This window comes from Pelecanus crispus, chromosome 2 (assembly GCF_030463565.1).
Source record: "Pelecanus crispus isolate bPelCri1 chromosome 2, bPelCri1.pri, whole genome shotgun sequence".
In the NCBI taxonomy this organism is placed as follows: domain Eukaryota; kingdom Metazoa; phylum Chordata; class Aves; order Pelecaniformes; family Pelecanidae; genus Pelecanus; species Pelecanus crispus.
This window is the reverse complement of record NC_134644.1, coordinates 75,113,078-75,136,407: the sequence shown is the minus strand read 5'-3', so window position 1 is coordinate 75,136,407 and position 23,330 is coordinate 75,113,078. Positions and strand designations below refer to the sequence as shown.

General features: G+C 44.6%; 1 protein-coding gene across 2 annotated transcripts in view; it reads right to left on the bottom strand.

Annotated features, from left to right (window-relative positions):
• GMPR (guanosine monophosphate reductase) overlaps positions 1-23,043 on the bottom strand; it is a 44,095-nt gene extending 21,052 nt beyond the window's left edge. Inside the window, exons 1-6 of one of the 2 annotated variants that reach the window (XM_075704876.1) lie at positions 22,941-23,043; positions 18,307-18,426; positions 17,549-17,632; positions 15,752-15,925; positions 4,422-4,503; positions 1,963-2,069 (exon numbers count right to left, since the gene is read on the bottom strand). In XM_075704876.1, coding sequence (XP_075560991.1) covers positions 1,963-2,069; positions 4,422-4,503; positions 15,752-15,925; positions 17,549-17,632; positions 18,307-18,426; positions 22,941-23,027 — 654 coding nt within the window. In that variant the 5' untranslated portion in view covers positions 23,028-23,043. The remainder of the gene's footprint in view (positions 1-1,962; positions 2,070-4,421; positions 4,504-15,751; positions 15,926-17,548; positions 17,633-18,306; positions 18,427-22,940) is intronic. The other variant, XM_075704877.1, reaches the window with a different exon arrangement.
• Positions 23,044-23,330: the final 287 nt, after the last annotated feature.

Genomic DNA, 23,330 nt, shown 5'->3' with positions numbered 1-23,330 from the left:
TGGCTCAGGCAGGGTGTGCCCCTTCCTGAATCTACCTAATGACAGTAGGGAGACATCTTGAAGGATGCCATGTATACTTGTTGCCACTAGACCCAATTATATATTTAGGCTTGCCTCCATACGGTGTTTTTCCCTCAGGAGGATACTCCTCTTTTGTGATACTCTTGCCAGAGCTCTGGCAATGATCACTTAGTCCAGCTTTTTCTTTCCCCAATAAATACACTAATACCTATCCGAATGCTGCAGAATTCAGGCATAATATCCTCACCCTTGCTTTAGTCTCCTTAGCTTCAGTGGCAGAGTTGAGTTGCAGTGGTGTTAGAGACCCCAGTTACAGCTGAAGGCAATTCTCTGGGCCCAGATATTGTAGCAGACAGGTATTAAATTGCCCTCCTACACTCACCCTGTAATGGCTAGAGGGTTGATAGGTGTGGGCTCACTGAAGCCAACAACATGACCTAAGCAGGTCAGAAACTGATCCATCCCCAAAGCAGGAAAGGAGGAATAGTACAGAGCCATCTAATTTTTCAACAGTCTAAATACAGACTTCCTGTTTTCTTGTAAAATCAGTATAATAACGTTCTTCTGAGGGTTGCTAGCAGAAAATTATTATTGCAAAACTAGGATGGGCCTCTGAGTACCACTGCTAGGATGACACCTATAGTTATCCAGCCTTCATAGTAATGAGTCAGTCTTTCAGGCTCTATTGCACATGTTCTGCCCTCTGCTATAGACATAAACATTTGTAATACTGCCCAAGTCATAAAATCACAGGCTGCTTTTCTTTTTTTCTGCAAAATTCATATAGGGGAGCCATGGAGAGGAGGGAATGCATATGCATTAACAATAAAGAGCAAGATCTGACTGTAACACATACTTGTCTTCCTGCTCCGTTACATCCACAGCTCCAAGAAATACAGTCAAGCCCTTTGCCCATCCACAGTCAGTTTGTTCCCCTCTCCCCTCCTTCCTCAACAACACAACACACTCCCTTCCTCACATGGATACTAGTCACAGCTGGGTCTAGTTGGGGAACAAGTCAGGGTCTTCCAGTGATTTCACTTGGCAGTAGATCTAAAATTCAGTGTGTGGTCTCTTCTAGGGCCGCAGAGGGAGGCTGTTTGCTGTGAGGGTGGCTGTGTGGGTATGTGAGCCCCTATGCCTTCCTGATTACCAGCTGCCTCACAGACAGCCTGCAGAGACTGTGCAAGCCTGACACAGTCAGGGCTGGGCATGCCTAAGCACACAGGACCTTTGGGTGCTCTAGGCTGCAGTCTAGCTCAGTCTGAGGCCATGCTTACAGATTTACTTTTTCTACATGAGGTGAGTCTGGTCTTGCTGGTAAAGTGGAAGCTGCCATTAGCAGGCAACACAAATACATGCTCTTTTTGCTCCACAGGCTCATTATTTCCCCAGAGCTTTGTGAGAACGTGCCAGCTGTCCTCAACAGAGCCACCTCTGAAATGCTCACACGCATGCACAGAGGGCTCTGTGAGCATGCCATCTGAATCAATCCAGCCACTAGGGCACAGATGGGCTCGTACTGTTTTACCTTGTACTCCCCTCTGCTGCCTGCCTGTCCCTCAGTCCTGCTGTCTGGGGAAAGCCATGTTTACATTTCACTCATTTTTCAGAAATCTTTTGTAGGAATTACTGTTTGCTTCAATGTGAAAACACTATCAAGCTTCCAATTCTGTTCACATAAAGCTTACTCCATTTAGGGAGCAAGAAGCAGCTTTCCAAATGCACAAACAGGAGTGAAGTGCCCAAGTCCTTTTAAACATTAGAGGGAGTTGGTTTCTTTACATTTAATCTCAACTGACTACCCTAGGAGCTAGTATAGGGGTCAACTGGAGATGACAGAAGGATAGCCTTTAACATGCAGGGTACTGGACAGTTTGATTCTCCTATTCCACAACGGTTTGCACAGTGGGAATCTGAAAGTAGATGATATTTACTTACGGAGATGATATGTCCTTTCAAGCCATGTGCTGAGTCTGCACACTCAATAACAGCACTTAGCTGTGGATAGCCCACCCCTGTCTTAATCCGAGTGGTACACACAGAACCTAGACAAGAGAATGAGAAGAAAAAAACATAGCCCATTAGGCTGACAGAAAAGATACAGCTTGTTTCCTTTTTTTTTTTGTGGAAAAAATGTGTTTCTATCTGTATTATTTTTCCCTCAAGAAGTCTCAATTGCCAATGTTGGCTTCTCATGGATAAAAAGGAATACATAGGAACTTGAGTTTTGAAATGGTATCATACCATTTCATGGGAGCTGTAACTGAGCTGACTAATATCCCCCCTTTTTTCTCCAGGGCCAAAATTTCCAGTTTAGGTCTCATCAGTAACGCTTCCCAGTGAGGGAATTACTGCATCACGAGAAAGCAAATCTGACTGAGGTGCCTGAAGGGGGACAAAAGAACCAGAGTTACAACCTGTGAGATTCAGCAGCATTTAACACCTGAATATTTCTTCCAATAAATATTTCTCTCTCTTTCCTACATATGTTTTTAAAAATAATTCTCAGGGAAAATTTTATTTTCTTTTTTGTGGAGATTTTCCACAAGGGAGAGAAACTCATCTTTTGCCTAATACTTAACACAGAAATATTTGGTTGATCACAATAGTTGGGAATATAAGAAAATCAGCACACAGCATTTAAAAACTGAGATAAGTAAACATCAGAAAGCTGTATAGTGTAATATTACAGGAAATATACTAATTATATCTGATTACTAAACTGTATTACATATATGCATACATGGTGCATGTATATATGTATATATAAAAATAAAGTTATATACATAAAAAACCCACTTCAATTATAGTTCAACATGGTAACATGGCTATAGATCTTTTGGAATACTTTCTCTATTTTTCTCCCCAAATTAAAAGTCAAAATGAGGACTGCTTTTTGTGAGTCCAGGTCTTATAATTTAGGATACAGACCATAAAGGTCTGCATGATAACAAGAATTTCAAAACAGATTCTAAAACAAATGCAGTGAAATCTCACTCCCTCCACTGAGCTGATATCCAAGTATACTCAAGCTACCAGTAAAGTAAAAGTTTCCAAAGATCTTTTAAAGAACTGACAAGGTGAAAACACTGAGAAGTATTTCTGCAAAGTAGGAAGAAAATTAGTTTTAAAATGATATCCACAGAGTATGTACTAATATATGTAATGCTTTATAATAAATCACTGCCATTTTCCACAGGATGGACCATTTTCTCAAAAGAGCCTCAAGATCTGATCTTCTGTGAGGAACATTTGTTACTTGTGGTTTTGGGTGGTCAACCTGTACAGATCTGTTCAGGAAGATCTCCAGAGAGGGCTACACAGCATTTACTCCTAACTATTTCTACTTTGAGGCTACAAACTATAATATTTCTTCTTTCATATCTGAACTTGCCTGTGACAATTGTACCATGACATCTCTGTTGTTTATTCTTCATGTATTTTGCAGTATTTATTGTTGTTTGCTGTCTTCCCGGGCACAACTGCAACCTTTATCACATCATTTGCTCTGCTCAAATTATCCATTCATGAACCGTAACTATTTGGTACTATAGAGTAAACAATTTGCCTGCACTGCACTGGCTGATCACAGCTATACTGTCAGTGGCACTTGTGTTAGCCAGTTTAAATCTAGCCCACACATAGTGACCCCAGCTGCAGTCTATGAAGAAAATAGCAAGAGGAAGGAGCACCTGAACAAATGCACAAGGGAGGGAAAGAAAAAAGGGAAGACAATATGGCAGTATATGCCAGACAACACTGTTAGGGAAGGGAAGGTAGGAAAAACACTGTAAGAAGTTTAGAGTCCTCCCATTTATCCATGGGAATGTTACAGTGATTGGTAACATGTAAGCGCATTAATGTAAGTATTATAGCTTCCAGGCAATAGTAACAGGTAGAGGCAATGTTATCCATAGTTCACACTTAATTAAAGCCATTTCATCTTTGAAGACAATGACAAGATAGGCAGCCTCAGAACGCAAATCATATAGCTATTTAGAAACCTATCTGTCCTTGATAGAAGTGGATACCTAAACACAGTGTCCTTTGAGGTGGGATGACTCAGCCTCTTTTCAGCAGGCTAGAAAAAGCGTTCCTAAACACAACACACATTATCACTGATAATGTCAGCAACTCAGGCAACTCAGTGCTTCCAATAAGTCATCTTCACTGCCAGAAGACAGCAATATGTAACACTTTGCAGTACAAAACACTAGCACCCTGCCCATGTATTTCTTAAACATACTATATGCAAGGGCGCTGTTACTTTATTGACCTGAGCGTAGATCCACTACATCCTAATGGGCAAGCAAACAGCATTATGCACTGGTTCCATCTGGACAACTCCCCCACCACCGTTACCATAAGTCGCCCTTATTTTACTGGATTTGACTTACCTGGTCCAATACCCACTTTAATAATATCTGCTCCTGAAAGAATAAGTTCTTCCACCATCTCTCCTGTCACCACATTGCCTGCCTAGACAGAAGGAACAATATCACATATATGGGAGATTTCAAGACTACTGCATTAAAGACTAATGATGACAATGTAGAGTTTTATCCAGAGCTTTTATGAGTTGAATTATATATAGTCGGGAAGAATATAGTTCATCATATTGTTCATTGTGCATGCCACAAAGATTAAACAAATCATACAGGTACATTCTCGAGTCAAATGAATTTCATGATTGGTCCAGTAAACCCCAATCCTTAAGATCCCATCAGGATATCTACTTTGTCTTCCATCCCCCTGATCCTCACCCACTGGCTTTCAACCACACCATCCCTAACTGTAAGGACTATACAGTCAAACCTCTCCCTTACATACAGTGCAACTCCTCCACCTCTCCTGCCCTGCCTATCCCTCATGAACAGCTTATAGCCCTCCATCCCATTTGCCTACCTCACTCTGTGGGAAGATGTTCAGCTCTTACCTAAAACCCTGGCAAATCTCTTTTTCCTTTAGGATTTAGTATTTTGAGTACTGAAAGAGTAAGGAAGGTACTATTCTTGCCATTTTGTAATTTGGTGCCAAAATTGGTATGTACATTCAGACTATGTAAAGAAGGGCATTTATACTGTACACGTTCATTTGGTTGTGGCGATACCAGAGGTGAAAGAAAGGGGTTTGGTTACCTCTGCATGAACTTTGCAGAGATGTAGAGAACATGCTGTTCATGGGGAGGTCTTCCTCTTGGAAAAAAGTCCTGAATTGTTTTGTGTTCTTTACCATATTTTTCCTTGCATGTCCATAATTCTTTTTCTCCTTTGGCCTTCATCCTCAATACCTTTCTTGAAAGTGATGGCAGCCCTCTCAGCCTTTGTCTTGCTCCCTCAAGTCGTCATCTTCTTCTGTAGGCCCTCCATGCCCCTAATCAACTGCTTAGTCTTTGTTTACCTTCATCCCAGACAGAATTTATTTTTCTTGAACCTGAGGAATGAGAACTGTCCATAGTGGTACAGGTGAGTTCTCACCAGGGGTTTGCCCAATGCTTGCCTTTCCTATGGAAATATCTTGCCTGACACAGAAGAATGCATTTGCCTGTATCACATTTGTGGCTCACAGTCACCCTGTGATCTACTCATACCTCCAGGAACATTTGCCTACTCCCATGTTTCCAGACTGGAGCAGAAACTCATGGCACTCTGCCTGACGTTGTGTTACCTATTTCTACTCTGCAGTTCTTCACGCATGCTTTATTCATGTAGGGACTATCTCTTCTGTTAGAGCTTCAGCTGGTAGGGAGTATGGGGGCCATAGAAATATAGAAATATGGGGGCATAGAAATATACAGCTTTTTCTGGTTCATGGATGCAATGAAATCCAGACTATGATGTGGACAAGGAAACCTGCATTTCTTGAACCATGGCTTTCTGTAATCTAAATTCAAAAGACCTGACCATTTCGTACATTTGATGGCATCAAAGCATGAAGGGTGGCGCCTGAGAGATGTGTTAAGGAGACTTGCACCCATCAGTAGCCTGCCGGAGTCCAGCTCCATGCAGTCACAACCAGCAGATCCAGCCCTCCACTGGCTGGGTGAACAATGGACGCACTGTGTGGGTGGGCTCTGAGCATGAAGCTGGTGGTGTCAGTCTAGTCACTTTAGAAATGGATGTCTGCCTCCTAGGAAAGGAAATAACCACAGCTGGCATTAAGTGAGCTTCCATTTTGGAAGTTTAATTGGAGAAAGTGCCAAATCAGCTGATTTGGCACTGAAAAAACTACAAGAGCTGAAACACTGGTGAGTCAGTGTGATGCAGTTAGTGGCACTGCTGTCTGTGAGGCTAAGCTTTACCCTCCACAAGTGCGAAGACAGGTCACCAAGTTTTTAAATGAATTCTGCAGGCATTTAGGGAAGAGGAAGGTTATTGCTGATCATGCTGATGTGGGTAAGCAGTTGGCTGGCCAGGTGGCCATCCAACACTAAAATTAATTAATAAAGAAACTATGAAAAACAGTCTTCTAGCACACACATGTAATTAGTTTGCAAACTGGTGCAATGAGTGCAGAAAGGTGCCAGACCATGTTGTCCTGGTTTCAGCTGGGATAGAGTTAATTTTCTTCCTAGTAGCAGGCATAGTGCTGTGTTTTGGATTTAGTACCAGAAGAATGTTGATAACACACTGATGTTTTTAGTTGTTGCTAAGTACTGCTTATGCTAGTCAAGGACTTTTCAGCTTCCCATGCTCTGCCAGGTACACAAGAAACTGGGAGGGGGCACAGCCAGAATAGTTGATCCAAACTGACCAAAGGGCTATTCCATACCATATGACGTCATGCTCAGTATATAAACTGGGGGGGGGGGGGGGCGTGGCCAGGGAGCAGCAATCACTGCTTGGGCACTGTCTGGGTATTGGTCAGTGGGTGGTGGGCAATTGCATTGTGCATCACTTGCTTTGTATATTGTTATTATTATTATTATACTGTTACTATTATCATTACTGTTTTACTTTATTTCATTTATTAAACTGTTCTTATCTCAACCCAGGAGTGTTTCTCACTCTTACTCCTCCGATTCTCTTCCCCCATCCCACCGGGGCGGGGGAGTGAGCGAGCGGCTGCGTGGTGCTTAGTTGCTGGCTGGGGCTAAATCACGACACATGTCTATTCAGTTAAGAATCTCAACATTTTGACGCAAGCTCAGTGATGAGACAGGCCCTTGCATGTGCAAACGTGGATCTGGTGGATTAGCAGGCAGAGTGAGGCTAGAGATGATCCCCTTGCCAGGAGTGCCCCCTGTGCAGAGGGCTTTTAGGAAAACGACAGTCTTCAAGTAGCAAGGATTTCAAACGACACGGGATTTATAAGCTAAAACCTGTGCTTTGAGTTACTCTTCTAAAGAAATTGGGAACCAGTACATTTTAAGACCATGCTTTCCCCTCTGCAAAGGGCCGCACAAGGCAAATGAATGCTGAAGTAGCACATCCTGAAACAATTCACTATAGCTGTACTAACTGCATTCCCATACTGTGGGGGAACACAGTACGGGAATGCAATCCTGTCAGTTGGGCCCCACAATTTAAGTAGGATGTGAAGGTCCTTGAATGCATCCAGAGGAAGGCAACAAAGCTGGTGAAGGGGCTGGAAGGCATGTCCTCTGAGGAGCGGCTGAGGACACTGGGTTTGTTTGGAGAGATGGAGGCTGAGGGGTGACCTCATCATTGCTCTACAGCTTCCAGAGGAGGTGAAGTGGAGAGGCAGGTGCTGAGCTCTTCTCCCTGGGATCCAGTGCCAGAACGCGTGGGAATGGCTCAAAGCTGCGTCCCTCACAGGAGGTCCAGACTTGACATGAGGAAACATTTCTTTACCAAGAGGGTGCTCAAACCCTGGAACAGGCTTCCTGGAGAGGTGGTCAATGCCCCAGGCCTGTCAGTGTTTAAGAGGCATTTGGACAATGGCCTTAATACCATGCTTTATCTTTCGGTCAGCCCTGAAGTGGTCAGGCAGTTGGACTAGGTGATCGTTGTAGGTCCCTTCCAGCTGAAATATTCTGTTCTATTCTATCCTATCCTATCCTATTCCCTTCTGTCCATTCTATTCTATTCTATTCTTGTTCCTACCTCCTCCATTCCCTAGAAGTACATGCTGAGGTAATCTCTGATGACATTTCTTCCCAGCCCTGCACTAGCAGAAGGGATCGAATGGGTAACCACGTCCCAGTCTAGGCATTGGCTCTGTCACTGTGGGAAGGAGGCATGTACCTTCTGATGGGGGTGAGAGCTGTGGGTCGAGCTGTGGGTCATCTTGAGATAATGTGACCACCTGAACAAATTTTCAAAAAGCATGTGTGAACTGTGGTTTTTGAAAGTCTTCTCTGTTAATCCAGTTTAGCTGGGTTTCCACAGGATGGCAAAAACCCCACACCTCTGACACTAGCAAGACCCAAAGATCAAGACCTCAGTCTGAAGCAGGAAGTGCTCCAGAACTAAATGCTGCAAATCTTTTTGAGGTGAACAATACCTGTTCATTTCCCCATGGATTTTTTACCCTCTTGGTAAAGAAATGTTTCCTCACGTCAAGTCTGGACCTCCCGTGAGGGACACAGCTTTGAGCCATTCCCACGCGTCCTGGCACTGGATCCCAGGAAGAAGAGCTCAGCACCTCCCTCTCCACTTCCCCTCCTCTGGAAGCTGTAGAGCAATGATGAGGTTGCCCCTCAGCCTCCATCTCTCCGAGCTAGACAAATCCAGTGTCCTCAGCCACTCCTCAGAGGACATGCCTTCCAGCCCCTTCACCAGCTTTGCTGCCCTCCTCTGGATGCATTCAAGGACCTTCACATCCTACTTAAATTGTGAGGCCCAGAACTGCACACAGTACTCAAGGTGAGGCCGCACCAACGCTGAATACAGCGGGATAATCACTTCTTGATGGGCTGGTTATGCTGTGTTTGATGCTCCCCAGGATGTGGTTTGCCCTCTTGGCTGCCAGGGCACACTGCTGACTCACATTGAGCCTGCTGTCAGCCAGCACCCCCAGATCCCTTTCTGCAGGGCTGCTCTCCAGCCACTCCTCTCCCAATTTATACTTGTGCCCAGCATTACTCCATCCCAGGCGCAGAATCTGGCATTTGTTCTTGTTCAGTTTCATGCCATTGGTGACTGCCCAATGCTCCAATCTACTTAGATCCCTCTGCAAGGCCTCTTGTCCCTCAAGAGGGTAACAGCAGCTCCCAGGTTAGTAGCATCAGAAAACCTGCTAATGGTGCATTCAACTCCTACCTCCAGATCATTGATAAAAATATTGAACAGAACTGGTCCTAGGATTGAGCCCTGAGGAACATCACTGGTGACTGGTCACCAGCCAGATGTAGCCCCATTCACTGCAACCCTTTGCACCTGGCCGTTCAGCCAGTTCTTTACCCAGCACACCACGTACCTGCTCATCCCACAGCTGGAAAACTTGTCCAGAAAGATGCTGTGAGGGACAGTATCAAAAGCCTTACTAAAATCCAGAAAAACTACATCCACTGCCTTCCCTTCATCCACTAGGCAGGTGACCTTATCATAGAAGGACATTAAGTAGGACTTCCCCTTTGTGAACTCATGTTGACTATGCCTGAACATTGTATTGTTCTTTAAATGATTTTCAATAGCACCCAGTATGATCTTCTCCATAATTTTTCCAGCTACTGAGGTTAGACTAACAGGTCTGTAGTTTCCCGGGTCTTCCCTCAAGCCCTTCTTGTAAACTGGAATAACGCTGGCTAGCTTTCTGTCAGTGGGGACCTCCCCAGACTCCCAAGACACTTGGTAGGTGATTGAGAGGGGTCCTGCTGTAACATCCACTAGCTCCTTCAGCACTCTGGGATGAATCCCATCAGGCCCATCATCCCATCAGACTTTTGAAAACCGAGTATGATTTGGATTTCAGCTCTGTGGCTTGTCTCATGTCTACAGCATGTTCCTAACTAGAGAAACTGTACAAAATAAACCTGTATGAAACATGAGTCCTGTTGGCAACATCACCCGTTTTGTGCTTGTACTGAGATGGGCCATTCATTTGTGGAGATCTGAATTTAGGACCTAGAGATGTCCAGAAAACCTCTTACATAACGATATTCCAGGACTTAGCAAGTGTTTCTAGCCGTACTGATACAGGCAGAGCAGGAGGCAAATCCTAAAATCCTTACTTAATATTTTTGTAGTTTTTATTGAAACAAAATTCCTGCTGAAGTCAACAGGAGCTACCAAGGGAATACTGAGCAAGGCCTATTCTCCACTTACTGATTTTTGGCTCCTATTTCACCATTTATTTATTTTTAATGAATTTTACTTCCCCCTTTTATTAGCCTGAAACAGCTGACAAGCCACCACCTGAGGTACTTATAAAAACAATGATACTGTTAGGCAGCAATTTGTGGTCTATGACACAGGACCACTTAACTTTGCTCAAAACTGCATGATATTGATTAAAAATAAAACAAAATAAAATAGAACAGTCGGGAAATAAAGAAAATATAATAGGTACAGTGTTTCCAGCTAAGTGCTGCTTCCTTTCTGCTCAGTGGTAATTTGTTATACTAGGTGCTGTACAATCCGAGGTGAGGTGACGGAAAGCATGCTGCTTACAACATTAAGGAAGCAGTTTACATCTGGAAAGCACATGACTACCTGTGCAGTATGACATGCAGCACATTACAGCTTAGTGAAATACTGCAGTACACGCAACAGATTCATAAACAGGAATGAATGGGCATTAAAGTCAGTGGCTCCATAAGATTTGGGATCAAATATGTATTTAACTTAAATAGCAGTGTCTTCTTATTAGCAGAGCATAGCAGGTTGTCAAACTGTCTTTTCAGAAATGCTAACCAGACGTTTAATGTTAAGTTACTGCTAGAGAATGTTGGAACTGCATATGTTGATTCAAAATGCTCATCCTAGCAGGGAAAAGCACTTATGTCCCCAGCATACATTTTTTCCTGGAATGCATGTACACACATCAGTGGTTTCTGTCTTTTTGAATCTGCAGATCCTTAACAAATTTTCAGTGAAGACCTGGAGCTCTACACAGCAGACTTCAACCTGCTGATGACAGGCTTGCTTCTTTTAGGTACCCTTTGCAGACCTCAGAGAACACAAAAAACCACTACCAGAGAGGCACAGCTATCTGTATGTGAAGAGACCCTAGTACCACAGCTGAAGAGCAGGGAAAGCTGAACTCTGCTTCCACTGAAACCAATGCTTGCTTTACCATCGATGCCAATATGACAGTTGAATACAGGCAAAAGGACTTTTGAAAGCCCCACCTGTAAGGTAAAGCCAGAATACATCAACTAAAAAAAAATCTGAAAAGGTAAATACTGAGACTACAGAGATTAAATCCCCTTAAAATTAACTAAGCATATAACGCAAGTAAAGTAACTGGAACTTGTACACAGAAGTCACTACAGACAATACATTTTGTAGTGTATTTGGGCAAGTAGTAAGGGAACATAGTAATTGGTGGAAGTACCGTGTTAGTGAAAACCATGCTCATTTTAATGATAAGCCCATGTACCAATTCATTTCTAATCTGTTGCAGAACTGGCTTTCTTGAAGGAGATATAGCCCAGTAATTACCTTACTGCTAATCTAACTTTGCTACCCCTGACAGTAAAATAACAGCATCAGTAACAACTGCAAGTCAGGTAAACTACCATGCTTTCAGTGCAGTCAGTTATTAGGTGCTACAACAAATTATCCTGGCTGTGGGCCTGGCCTTCCACACTCAGGGTGACATTCGGCTGTACCATCACTCAGTGTGAGGTTTCAAGTGAGCATCACCCTGGCTCATCCCAGCAGTACCCAGGATGACTGAACTGTGGGTCAGTCCTGAGGGAAATCCTGGCCTCAGAATACTAAGTCAAAGGGAGTTTCACTACTGACTTTAATGGGATCAAGATTTTACCTAACAGGATTATAAAGGCTACAGCTTCTCTGACAAAGATACAAAATTAGTGAACACAGTAGGGCAGTGTCTCTGAATTTCAGTCAGGCATTTGATACTGTGCTTCATAAAAGCCTGCTATAAATATCGACTCACACTAAGACAGGAACACTGCTGCACTGATTGAAAGCTGCTGGCAAATGGCAATGGATCAAGCTGGGGATAAGTGTCTGTGACAACAGTTCTCAAACTTTCTTCTTGTATCCTAGAGGAAAGCACAGTCTGTGCCTCCACACTATCAGGAACACTGCCAAAGGACACTTCCCACCCACCAAAGCAAGGAGTGCTTTACCGTAAGATGGAGAGATGATGCCCTTTGCGAGGCTGAGCACCCACCAGGTGGGTGTTTGCACTCAGTATTGTGACTGACCCAAGGCAGCATCACTGTCTCCCACCCTGGGATCCCAGCTGGCCCCTGCTCTGAGACCCCAGCCCTGGTGGACATGCCATGACTGGATTGACTCTGATGCTGCTTGTTCCAGAGAGAAATTGGGAGCAGTCTGCATGGCTTTCTCTGACTGAATTCTGCCTCCATTAAGGCCCTGAGAAGTTCTGCTACTGACTCCAAGAGGAGCAACAGTTTCTGGCCCCTGCTGTTTCCCTCTGCTCTTGGCTTTGCGATTCTGCTTGCCTCCCTCTCTGGGTGGGTGCTACTGCATCTGCAAGTGTGCTCCTGCCTCAGCCTTGTCCTTCCTGCCACACTTCCGGCTCCCCTCCCTAGGGATTCTTCTGTATAATGGACAGAGAACACTACGAAAAGAAAAATTCAGGATAAAAACTTGGCAAAGCTTGCTGGCGAAGACAGCTTGCTAAACAGACTTCCAGTGAAATGGAAGAACCCTAACGTCTACAATTACACAAATAAGGACTACACTTACTGTAATATAAAGGCTCTGACCCTCCATCATGAATGTCAACTGACGTTTTGCTTTAGACTACACCGAGTAGGCACAACCCAAGCACATGATACTGTGCTACAGCAAAACACCCCACTGGACCATTACTCTTGATTCTGTGGGGGGCAGTGCTGCATTTGCGAGACACTCAGAAGACTTGAATACTGCTTCTTCCTCCATCCTCGATCTAATGAGTCATTGAAGGCAAGTCATGTTATACCTTTGTCCCCCTGTTTGTCTTCCCTATCCTTTGTGTTCCATGGAGAAATTCACCTTCTTTGTAAATTAATATGAAAGGCAGGAGTGAAAAGAGCCTGTGTCAGAGCCAAGCAGAAGAAAATAAGGTAATGTGGCTATAAAAGCAAGTATTTAAAAAGGCAAAAACAGGCATTTGAAAGGTTGTTACACAAAAGACATCCTCCAACTGCACTGGAGTATCCGCCACAGAGAGTACTATGCTAACCACAGTTGCTTTGCACACCACCTTTCAGCCTCAGAGCTGAACCCATTACATGGCCCCTGGGAACATACATTCCATGAGACCCGGGGTTGGGTTACTGTTCCGTACTGCACTGCAGCTGACTGTGGAATGAACGGTCATGCTGAGGAAAGCAAACAAGACAGCCTGCAAGGTCCTGGTGATCACTTTCAGCTATGAGAAAGCTTCTTTATTTTTATACCTTCTATTTAACCGCTAACTCTTTTGTTTGAAAGCCACAACAGCAGAAAGCATACTGCAGGCATAGCACAGAGACATCAAAGCAGACAGAAAAGGTAGCAGCAGGACACGTCTTCCAGAATATCATAAAAAGGAACCTAGACGAGCTCCTGCATTTCAGCCAGGAATAGCTTCAAAAGGCCATTTTGGCACAGAGTGTAAACTAAACTCATTTGCAAGTGGGGTAGAGGTGTGTGTCCCTAGTTGAATCAGAGATTTCCAGGGACTGCACAGACTCTAGTGACTTTGGAAAACAGAAGGTTTTTGAACAGCCCAAGTTTGTTAGCATGCTTTTAGGAATGGAAATTATCCCTGTGCAGGAGATGAAACACATGAGCCATACTAAACCATGTTCAGAGAAAGGAGCTACAATCAGAGAAGGCAACTGAACAGGTCAGGGCTGTATATGTGCTCAAGCAGGTGGTACTGACAGGACAATGAGACATGAAGTAACAATAACCTTAGTCACAGAAGCAGAGAAACTAAGCAGGTAGCTTAACAGATGTAGAAGGTGGATGAGACTGGCTTAAGGACCTTGGACTAAAATCTGGGCTTGATACCTGACTTTGACATTGACCTCCTGTGCCTTCTGGGCAATTTGTCTTGGTTAAGTTTCCTCCTCAGTCAGCAAAGTCAGCAGTCTGTGGGGAGGTGGAGGAGGGGATGACACACAATTTTCTTTGCACTCCTGATACGGAAGATTTTTTTTTTTAAACTATGTGGTTTAAGCTCCATCCCACAACTCTTCAAGCCAAAGACACTGGAGTAATCATGTCACTAGGGACAATACTTCAGATCCAAAGCAAGGAAACAGCTTCTTCCCTCACTGCAGTGAACATAGAGCAGGAAGCTCAAAAAGCCCACATCTATAATTTCCTACTTCCAAAAGCTCTCCTCGAAGCCATGGGAAATATGGCCATACCAAAAAGGTTCCCATGTCTGCTGGTAGCTGTTGAAGGATGCCTATTCATTAACCTATGGTAACCCAGAGCCCCACAGGCATTCCAGCCCGCTTCCATTTTCCAGTGCCACCATCATTCAGAAGCAAGAACACTGCCTTCCTCTGACATGGGAGGAAGGAATGTAGTCTCCCCTGAGCTGCTTGAACATGCAGTCCCCTATTGAACCAAGTCTGAGTGTGCATTTATGACCACTGTTACTTCACATTTACTTTACACATGTGAACCTTTGTGTCTGCAATGAAAAAGTGAGAAAGTGTTGCCTACACATGATTTTTTGCTGCACTGGCTTGAAGAAAGGCTGGTAGCCTCATTAAGAATCTGCTGCTTGTTTGAGAATTTCTGCTATTCTTATGGAAACAAATTCAGACCCATTTCATCAAGGGCACTGGGAAACAAGCGGGAGCAGTAGGGCTCTCCTGCAAGGAGTCTCGTGTTGATGCAAACATCCTACTCAGCGCAAAAGGGCTGGAGGAAGCATGGCGTTAGTGCTCTGAGAAGGGACAGTAACATCACAGAAGGCACATGAAAAGCCCCAGCATTGACTGTTTTGCTCCCTGATGACCCCATTCACAATTGCACAACACCCCTATGATTCTTATCACAGGCAAGGACCAGTCTACATTCAGCTGTCTTCATAGTCATCTAATAGATGAAAACTGCCATTGGCCTCAATTGGCCAGAAACGTTGGCGCATTCCCACAGCAAACCTCAGCTTGGAATCACCAAAATAAACCTACCACTTTATGATTTAGAGGTCACATCTAGTGTGGGAAGGAGGATGTGAGTAGGAAGAAAATTGGATCCACCCAGCCTGCCATGCCAACATCGAACTGCTGTATCAGAGCACACATTGCACATTCTCACAGAAATTATCAGCAATGGAAGACTGACAATGCCAACATGTTATAAACAGTCGTCATTTGGCTCAGAGTCAACATCTTGCTGAATTGAAAGGGTAGATGAATAGAGCCGCCCGCTATCTATCCACATGTATTTGTCTGGAAGACAAGAGGTTTGAGCCAGACTTTTCTTTCTTTCTTTCCTTCCTTCCTTACTTACTTCCCTCCTTCCTTCCTTCCTTTCTTTCCTTTTTTTAAATGAGGACTCGGAAATTGATGGAGCTACCATAGAGCTTCTGACACCTACCAACCAAACTCTGGGTCCTGTTCCTGGACAGAATTCCCACACACCCTCCTCCACCCTTTCTACACACTTACCATAATGGTGTGATGTGGGAACAAGGCACGGACAGACTTCACAAACTCCACAAAGTGCTCTGAATAGCCGTTTGCCACGTCCAGGCAGATGTATCTGATAGGTGGAATGGCCTCTAGAATACTTCTTAACTTGTCCAAATCAGCTTTTCCACTCCCTGAGCTTGCTGCTACATGCTAGAAAGACAGGGAGAATAAAAGGGAGTAGCAGTTTGTAAAAACTGGTATAAACACACACTTTGTATGTCTTTTTCTGCATAGTCTTGGGAGGACTCGTACTGGAAACTAGTGAAAATCATACTATATAATATGAAATAAATACCTTCCTGGGAATATCAATGTGTTACTTCTGTTTTGTTTAAAGGCTCCAAAATAAAGCAAAATTAGCATTTTATCACCTCTTTATTCACAAATGGATTCTCACAGGCAAATATAATCACCTGAGATGGATGAAGGCTCAGCTGTACTCCTATTAACACAAACACAGAAGAAGCCCTAACTTGCTATACTTCCAGCAAGGCTGAGTGGCAAAATTTGGGGCACTGTCAGAGAGTGGAATCTGGGTCTTTAAGTTCACCAAACACTCCCTTGATCTACAGGATCACAGAATAGTTGAGTTTGGAGGACACCTCTGGAGATTGTGTAGTCCAACCCCCTTGCTCAAGCAGGGTCAGCTACCATTGAAAACAAACAGATTGCTTCCTCCTTTGTCTTCCTGTGAGTTCCTTCCAATAGAAAAATAGTTTCACAGATGTTGGCCCACAAAACCTTTGCAGAGATCCAAGGTCACAGAGCAAGTCAGTATTTAATCACTAAGAGATCCTACTCCAGTGATTATGAACCACAAATGAGCTAAGTGTTCAGACACAGTATATTCTTGGGACCACTTTCTACCCTACACTGGCATATAAGCAACCTGATGAACCTAAGTGATAGGCTGGCTTTCAGATAATCCTGTAATCAATAGTCTTTATAATATAATTCTAAAATGTGCCACAGATAAAGATACAATACAGCTGTGTAGTATTCTTTTCTATACAGAAGGGGTTTCAAAACTGCACTGAACTCCGAGGAGGAGGGGAGACAGCCAGGCACGGTCTTACGCTGCCTCTCCTGGTATAGGGGACTGCCAGAAGAACACAGAAGAAATCTGGATATGAAAAAGTCAGAACTTCAGTCAATGTTTACATTTAATAAATGATGTTTCTCTGTAATGGCTCAGGCTAGGACCCTGTGAACAAGTGGGGTAGCACAGCATGAGCTCTAGTGGAAGGAGGTAAATGGAGGACATATATGCTCTGACAACTTTCAACGCTCATCCCTGCTTGGGCCCAGCACCTGGGCCCCTCCAGCCCGCAGGCTCTGGATCCGCTTGCACACCTGATAGCAAAGACTCTGCCTAGCACAAGGGTGTGCAGGGCCAGCTTGTGGCTGGGTTATTCAAGGCTCTTTGCATTTGTGGTCTTGGGCTTCTCCCTCACCAGCACTACCACAGCTCCCAACAGCAGTTAGACCTATTCCCAAGTATTTCCTTCTTCTTTGTTCAGGATACTTTTCTGTTTCCATTCCAGGCATATATAAACTTAACTTTTTTGCATCTAAATATAAGCACTTTCATAATGGACTCACATAGCTGTTCTTTTTAAACCAGGACAAGCCACTTCCCTTGATGTATTTAAGAACAGCAAATATCTTCATTCCCCAAAACCTCACTTGACAACAGCATCCCCAAGAGACTCCAGTGTATGTGAGTTCAGAACAAAGCAATAAACCATAATAATCTACAGTATGAAAATGTACCTCAAGGCATTCTGGGTGATTGGCAGCGAACAGTTTCCATTCTTCCAGAGAATAATGCTTGTGAATTGCAGTGAACATTGCATGCTAGCAAAAATAAGAAAATTGATATTAATGTCCAAGTTAGTCATCTTTCGCTCAGCTGCGGAATAACAAGATATCAGAAATTCCCATTTTAAGTACAGGCTCATCCTGCTTGCAAGAAACAGTAACAGTGAATAGCAGACCAGGCAACTCCAAACGGCTCTTCAAAGGTGACTTAGTGTACTTAGCCGACCTTTCAGGATCAGGTTTCTAATGCGTTTCATGAAGTTGTGGTCAATATTTTGAATGTGCTTAAGCACTGCAAGAAATTAAGGTCAGCCTTGAGGCCAGAGGCTAGTTAACTAGTGAATCCTGACTGCTGCAGTTTTATCCAGTTTTCAAAACCATTGTCAGCTAAATTTTTTTTTTTTTTGGAAGAGAGCACAGTATAGAACTCAAAACCTAAGCTCCAGAAGTTCCACCTGAAGCTGAGCTACACCCAAGATGGAAGCTTCCCAGTAAGCATCTCCACTGAAGCTATCTTATATCTGGAGCCCTGTCTCTCGTAACTGTATTGCTGTAAAAGCACAGCTGCTTTGCAGTGCAACCACACCTTCTTGTTCTGGATTTTTTAACACATGCCCCCCTGTTCTCCAACAAACATAATTAAAAACTAGCAAAGGCTGCTGTCACCCAGTGGCTTCCCAATTGTTGCAGAAATGAGAATCAGGACTTACTTTTGCCATAACCACAGCCATTTCAAATGTTCCCACAGTGTCCATGTTTGCCACTATAATGGGAATTCCTGTGTATGTCTGCTTGGAGTTGCGGAAGGTGAAGGTGCGCGTGAGGTCAACCTGCAATGAACAGGCACACATTCTTTTAAGTAACTGACTGCAATCTAACAAGAGTTTTGCCACTGACTTCAGATACAGCAGGTTTGGACACTGCTTCTTAATTTTTCCTCACATTTTCTGTTCTTCCTCCTTTCATTCCACTATTACCTTACTTTATTTTGTTACAGCTTCTACCTTCCAAATAAGAAAGAAAATATAAAAGTGAAATAACGTTTTCTGTGTTAATGAGAAACCCAAGTTGAAGTCCTAAGTCCACAGAAGTCAGAACTGGAACTCCCTCTGTTCCAGGGCATAGAGGGCTTTGTCCCAGTCTTTAATGTAAATGACAATATAATAAAGCAAGCTCTTACTTTTGGCTGTGGTTACCAGCACTCTTGCCATACACTATGAAGAATCATACCCTGCCTTATTAAACTATGAGGCTGGTAGTTTCTAAGTTAATTTCTTACAACTGTGTGAACCTTCACCTTCAAAGTTATTTCTTCTTCAGCTTCCTCAAATGATCATGGTAACAGGCATTTTGTTCATTACATTTGCAAGAGGTAATATCAAATTTAGATCAGTTCCCATTGGTCTACCTAGCATCTTGCAAAAGGGGGGGGGGGAAACCCTCTAAGAAATGCACAACTGTAAGATATAGGTTAGTCTCTTTAGTAACAGTGAAAATGAAGTCTTTCATAGTTTACATGACTCCTCACTTCAGCTTTAACCCAGGAACATTTGGAGACCTGAACTGAAATCCATCACCAGAAAGGAAGCAATATAAAAAATATAGGACAAGTTGGTGCCTCAGTGATATATTGTGAAACAGGTCCTCATTTTGTTTAAGCTCATAAGGGAAGGGTCACTTTGGTGAACAAGCTAAGACACATCTTAATGGAGACCCCACCCTTTTTCCCATTTACCATCAGAGAGGCCCAATTCTCTGCCCATCACTGATGACACAACATTCTTATGGGAATTTCAGCTGCAGCTAACATGAGAAAATAGTATGAAGAAGATAGGTATGAAATAAGTATGAAAATCTTGTGTATTTTACTCCCTTTTAATGCAATTTATTAAGTAGAACCAAGGAAAAAAAGACAGCGTATCACACAACCAGTTCTACACGGACAATAGTACCAGAACCACTGCCTCAGTTTTACAGAGGAAAAACATCTCTTTCAAATGAACTTAAGAAAGAAGTAGAGAAGCAGCGTATGTTTAAGAAAAGACTGAGGCAAGATGCAAAGCTATGCAGGGAACACAAGGCCATTACTCTTTCAGTGATTCTCACTTCCACTTACTGTAACTTCTCATAGGTGACTTCCTTTAGCCAGTCGGCCAGATGGATCTCATGCAATTATTCACACAACTGATAATACTGTAATGGCAGGCATTTATGAGGGATAATTGTGGGGCTTCCCCTAATGAGGCTTTTTTTCTGTAAGAACAGGAGAAATGGCACAATGGGTTGGAGATGTTTATGTGGTGCCCTAGTTCTCCAAACAGCCGGTACCAGATGTCTGGGAAGGGAACATAAGAATGAGGCAAGTTTTGAAAGACTCTTTCCCTAGCCTACCTTCCCAGGTCCTAAGAAGCTGATGCTTAGAGACCTTCAAAGACAAAGGTCTCCTCCAATCCATTGTGCTAAATAGCCACTCATGGACAAAGAACTTGCCTTGTAATTTTTTTTAATCCCTCACTCAAATAGCCTCTCCCATATCCCATAGCAATAAATTCCAAAGATGAATTATATGCTGCATAAAAACTATGACCTTTGCGTGACAATTACATTCAGTGCTTCCTACTTCTTCTTTTGTGAGAGACAATCAACAGTCACTTCTCAGTTTCACCTCTTCCATTCCACTCCTCACTTCATAGACTTCTAGCATATCCTCCACAGCTGCTGCTTTTCCATACTGAATAGTCCTTGTATGTCCAGCTTTTTCCTCATGTGGAAACCAGTCAATACTGCTGATCATCCTGGCTGCCATTCTCTGTACCTATTTTAGCATATTATGCTGTTCTTGCGAAGGGATCACCAGAACTGTGTACTCAAGATGAACATACCGAGGAGCATCACAAAGCTAACTGGTTTTCCTTAGTTCCCCTACTAGCACTTCTGACCATCTCTTTGTCTCTTTCCTAAGTGGTAACAGTTAATTTATAGCTGATTGTTCTATGCATTATGAGAAAATAACTTCTGACTCTAGGACTGCTGACCATCACTCAACAACAGTAAAAGTTTCTTTAGAAAGAAAATCATTAAATTTATTTTATAACTCCTATGTAGACCTTCAACATATAAAAGTACTAGGACATTGGCTGTTCCATTAAAGCTCCCTGGACTTATTTGAATTTACAAATTTAAATTAATGACTAGACTTCCTACAGGACACTTGTCTGGTGAATTTAAAATGGACAGCCTACAGAGGCAAGTTCAGCAAAGGCAAGAATAGCACGTTACGTGAATACTAAGACCCCACATAATGCTGCTCCCATGCCAATCATTGCTTTAACCAACTTTGACACTTGAATTGAAGCTTCAAATTTTCTGGTATCCTTTTAAAAAGAGAAAGCAATCATGGAAAATGAAGACAGTGCAAGGAATCAAAACCAAGTACCAACACAGGAGACCTACAAGAAGAGCTGCAAACACCCCAAACTGCCTCTCTAAGAAGCTGACAATCCTAGTTACTGCATAAAAAGCTATCCTTGCGCAAAATGAGGCATTCACACCAGTGAAGCAGACGCTTGCTGATAAAAGCTTCAAAGCAGCAGCTTGCTGGGTAACAGGCACTGTAGTATGCTGCCTCTGTTCCTCTGCCAGAATTATTTATTTATATTCTTGCTTTGAAGCAGACTGGGGCTGTCCATTTCAGATCTGGCTCTCACAGACACTGTTTATTCCTGTTGCTACAGCCTCAGTGATGGTGTCCAATTTCTTAACCTTCATCGGTTTTCACTGACCCTCCTCATGACATGCACTTTTTCTCATGTGAAATGTTTTTAACAGTTCATCATAGACACCCCTTACAACCCTGCCATATCAGCTCGCTCTCCTCCTATCGTTTTCCCTTCCCAGCAGCCCTTCTTTCCATAGCCTGCAGGCAGCTAAATATACAAGACACTGCACTTGAAGGAGCCATGTGTCACTCCGTGGAGCACAGCTCCACCTGTTTGCCAGGCCAGCACAGTGAATTTTAAAGAGGTACCATAGGTCCCCAAGCAAATGGCCGGAAAGGGCCTACAGGCCTTGTGAGCAGTAATTGCACATGATGAGGAGTTACTCAGCCGGGACACAGTTCTTTGTAAATTAAGAACGACTAGCCTGATATTAGCTTTCGACTGGGAGGGACTCTCTAATCTTACACCTTCATAATGGCAAAAAACTTCGCTTAGTTGTTGCCCTCAAAATCCCTGGCCATAGGCCCATAATACACATGGCCACCCCGCTTCCCTTTCCAGTCTTGTTTTCTACCTCACTTGATTTGTCTCAGGCTCTCTTACAACTCTGCTTCCCCTGGAGAAAAGCTTAATCCTCTCTCCATCCCCCAACACAACGTCATTCCTTCTAAATCCTTTGTTAACCTTGGGGTTATGTGAGGTAAGCCAGAAGGCACCTTCAATCCTGAGGCAGCCATCTTTTTTTGTAGAGGCAATCCTGACGGGATTTCCTGGGGTCTTTCCTGATCCCTGCTGAGAAATAACTACAGCAATATCCTGGCTAACAGTGGCCCTGGGCCAGCAGGGACACAGCCTCGGCCGCGGAGGGACGGCCGGGCTCTGCCGGCGCAGGTCACGCAGCAACAGGAGGCAGGTCGCAGGGGTTAACATACATGAGGGTGAAATGCACCCCACCGCCCCAGGTTTCCACCTGATGGGATCCCAGCCCCGGGGCGCCCTGTGCCGTGGGAAGCGCTCGCCAGCACCTTCGCTGGTTGTTTTTTAATTACTACTATTTTTAAAAATAACAGCACTGCCCACAATACCCGAGGCTGAGGGCAAAGATGCCTGCCGGCCCGCACCCCCGAGCTGCGGGTCGCATAACCGGACACCCCCCTGCCCGGGAGAGGGGCTGGCAGAGCTGTCGGTTCACCGCTGCCCCTACGGCAGGCAGCCCCCACGGAAACCGGCGGTCACCCCCGGCTCAGCGCCGCAGAAATCCGCAGAGGCACCTGTTAGGAGCAAACAACCAGCCACCCCCCCACCCCGGCTTTTTATTTTTGCTGAGGAGCGGGGGAGGACAGCGCGGCACCGGCTTGCAGCGCCCGCCGCCTCCTGCTCCGCCGGGGCCGCCGCTCGCCGCGCCAAGGGGCGGGGGGGGGGACACGCCGCGGGCTCCGGAACCCCGGCCCCCCTCCTCCCAGGAGCAGCGGCATCCCCCCCGCCCCCCCGCAAAGGGCGTTTCGATCGGGGAGGGCATTGCTACGTTAGACTGGGGAATAAAAATAAAGCAGGGAGGGAGGGAGGGTTAAAGAAGTTAGGCGCTGAGAGCGGAGAAAAAGCATGCTGGGTTTGAATGCCCCCACCTCTGATCTGCTTTTGAGGCTGCTTCTTTTAGGTCTGAGCAGGACATCTTTAAAGTCCAGTTTGAGGTCTGCGTCTACCCGGGGCATCTTGCTGGGGTGGCGGGGTGCGGGGGCCGGGGCTCTCCTGGCGGCGGCGGCGGCGGCAGCGGCGGTGGCGGCCCCGCTGCGCTCGCTCCGCTCCGCTGCACCGCGCCGCCTGCAGAGCCGCGCCGGCCAAAGCCCGCGGGCCCCGCACGGAGCGTATTTATAGAGCGCGGGGAGCGCAGCGCCGCGGCCCGGGCCCCATCGCTTTATTAGGAGAGGGTTGTTTTTAGCCGAGTAGCCGGCCGCCCCCTGCCCCTTCTCCCGCCGTGGCCACCCCCGCCTCTCCGCCGGCCTGGGCGCTCTGTG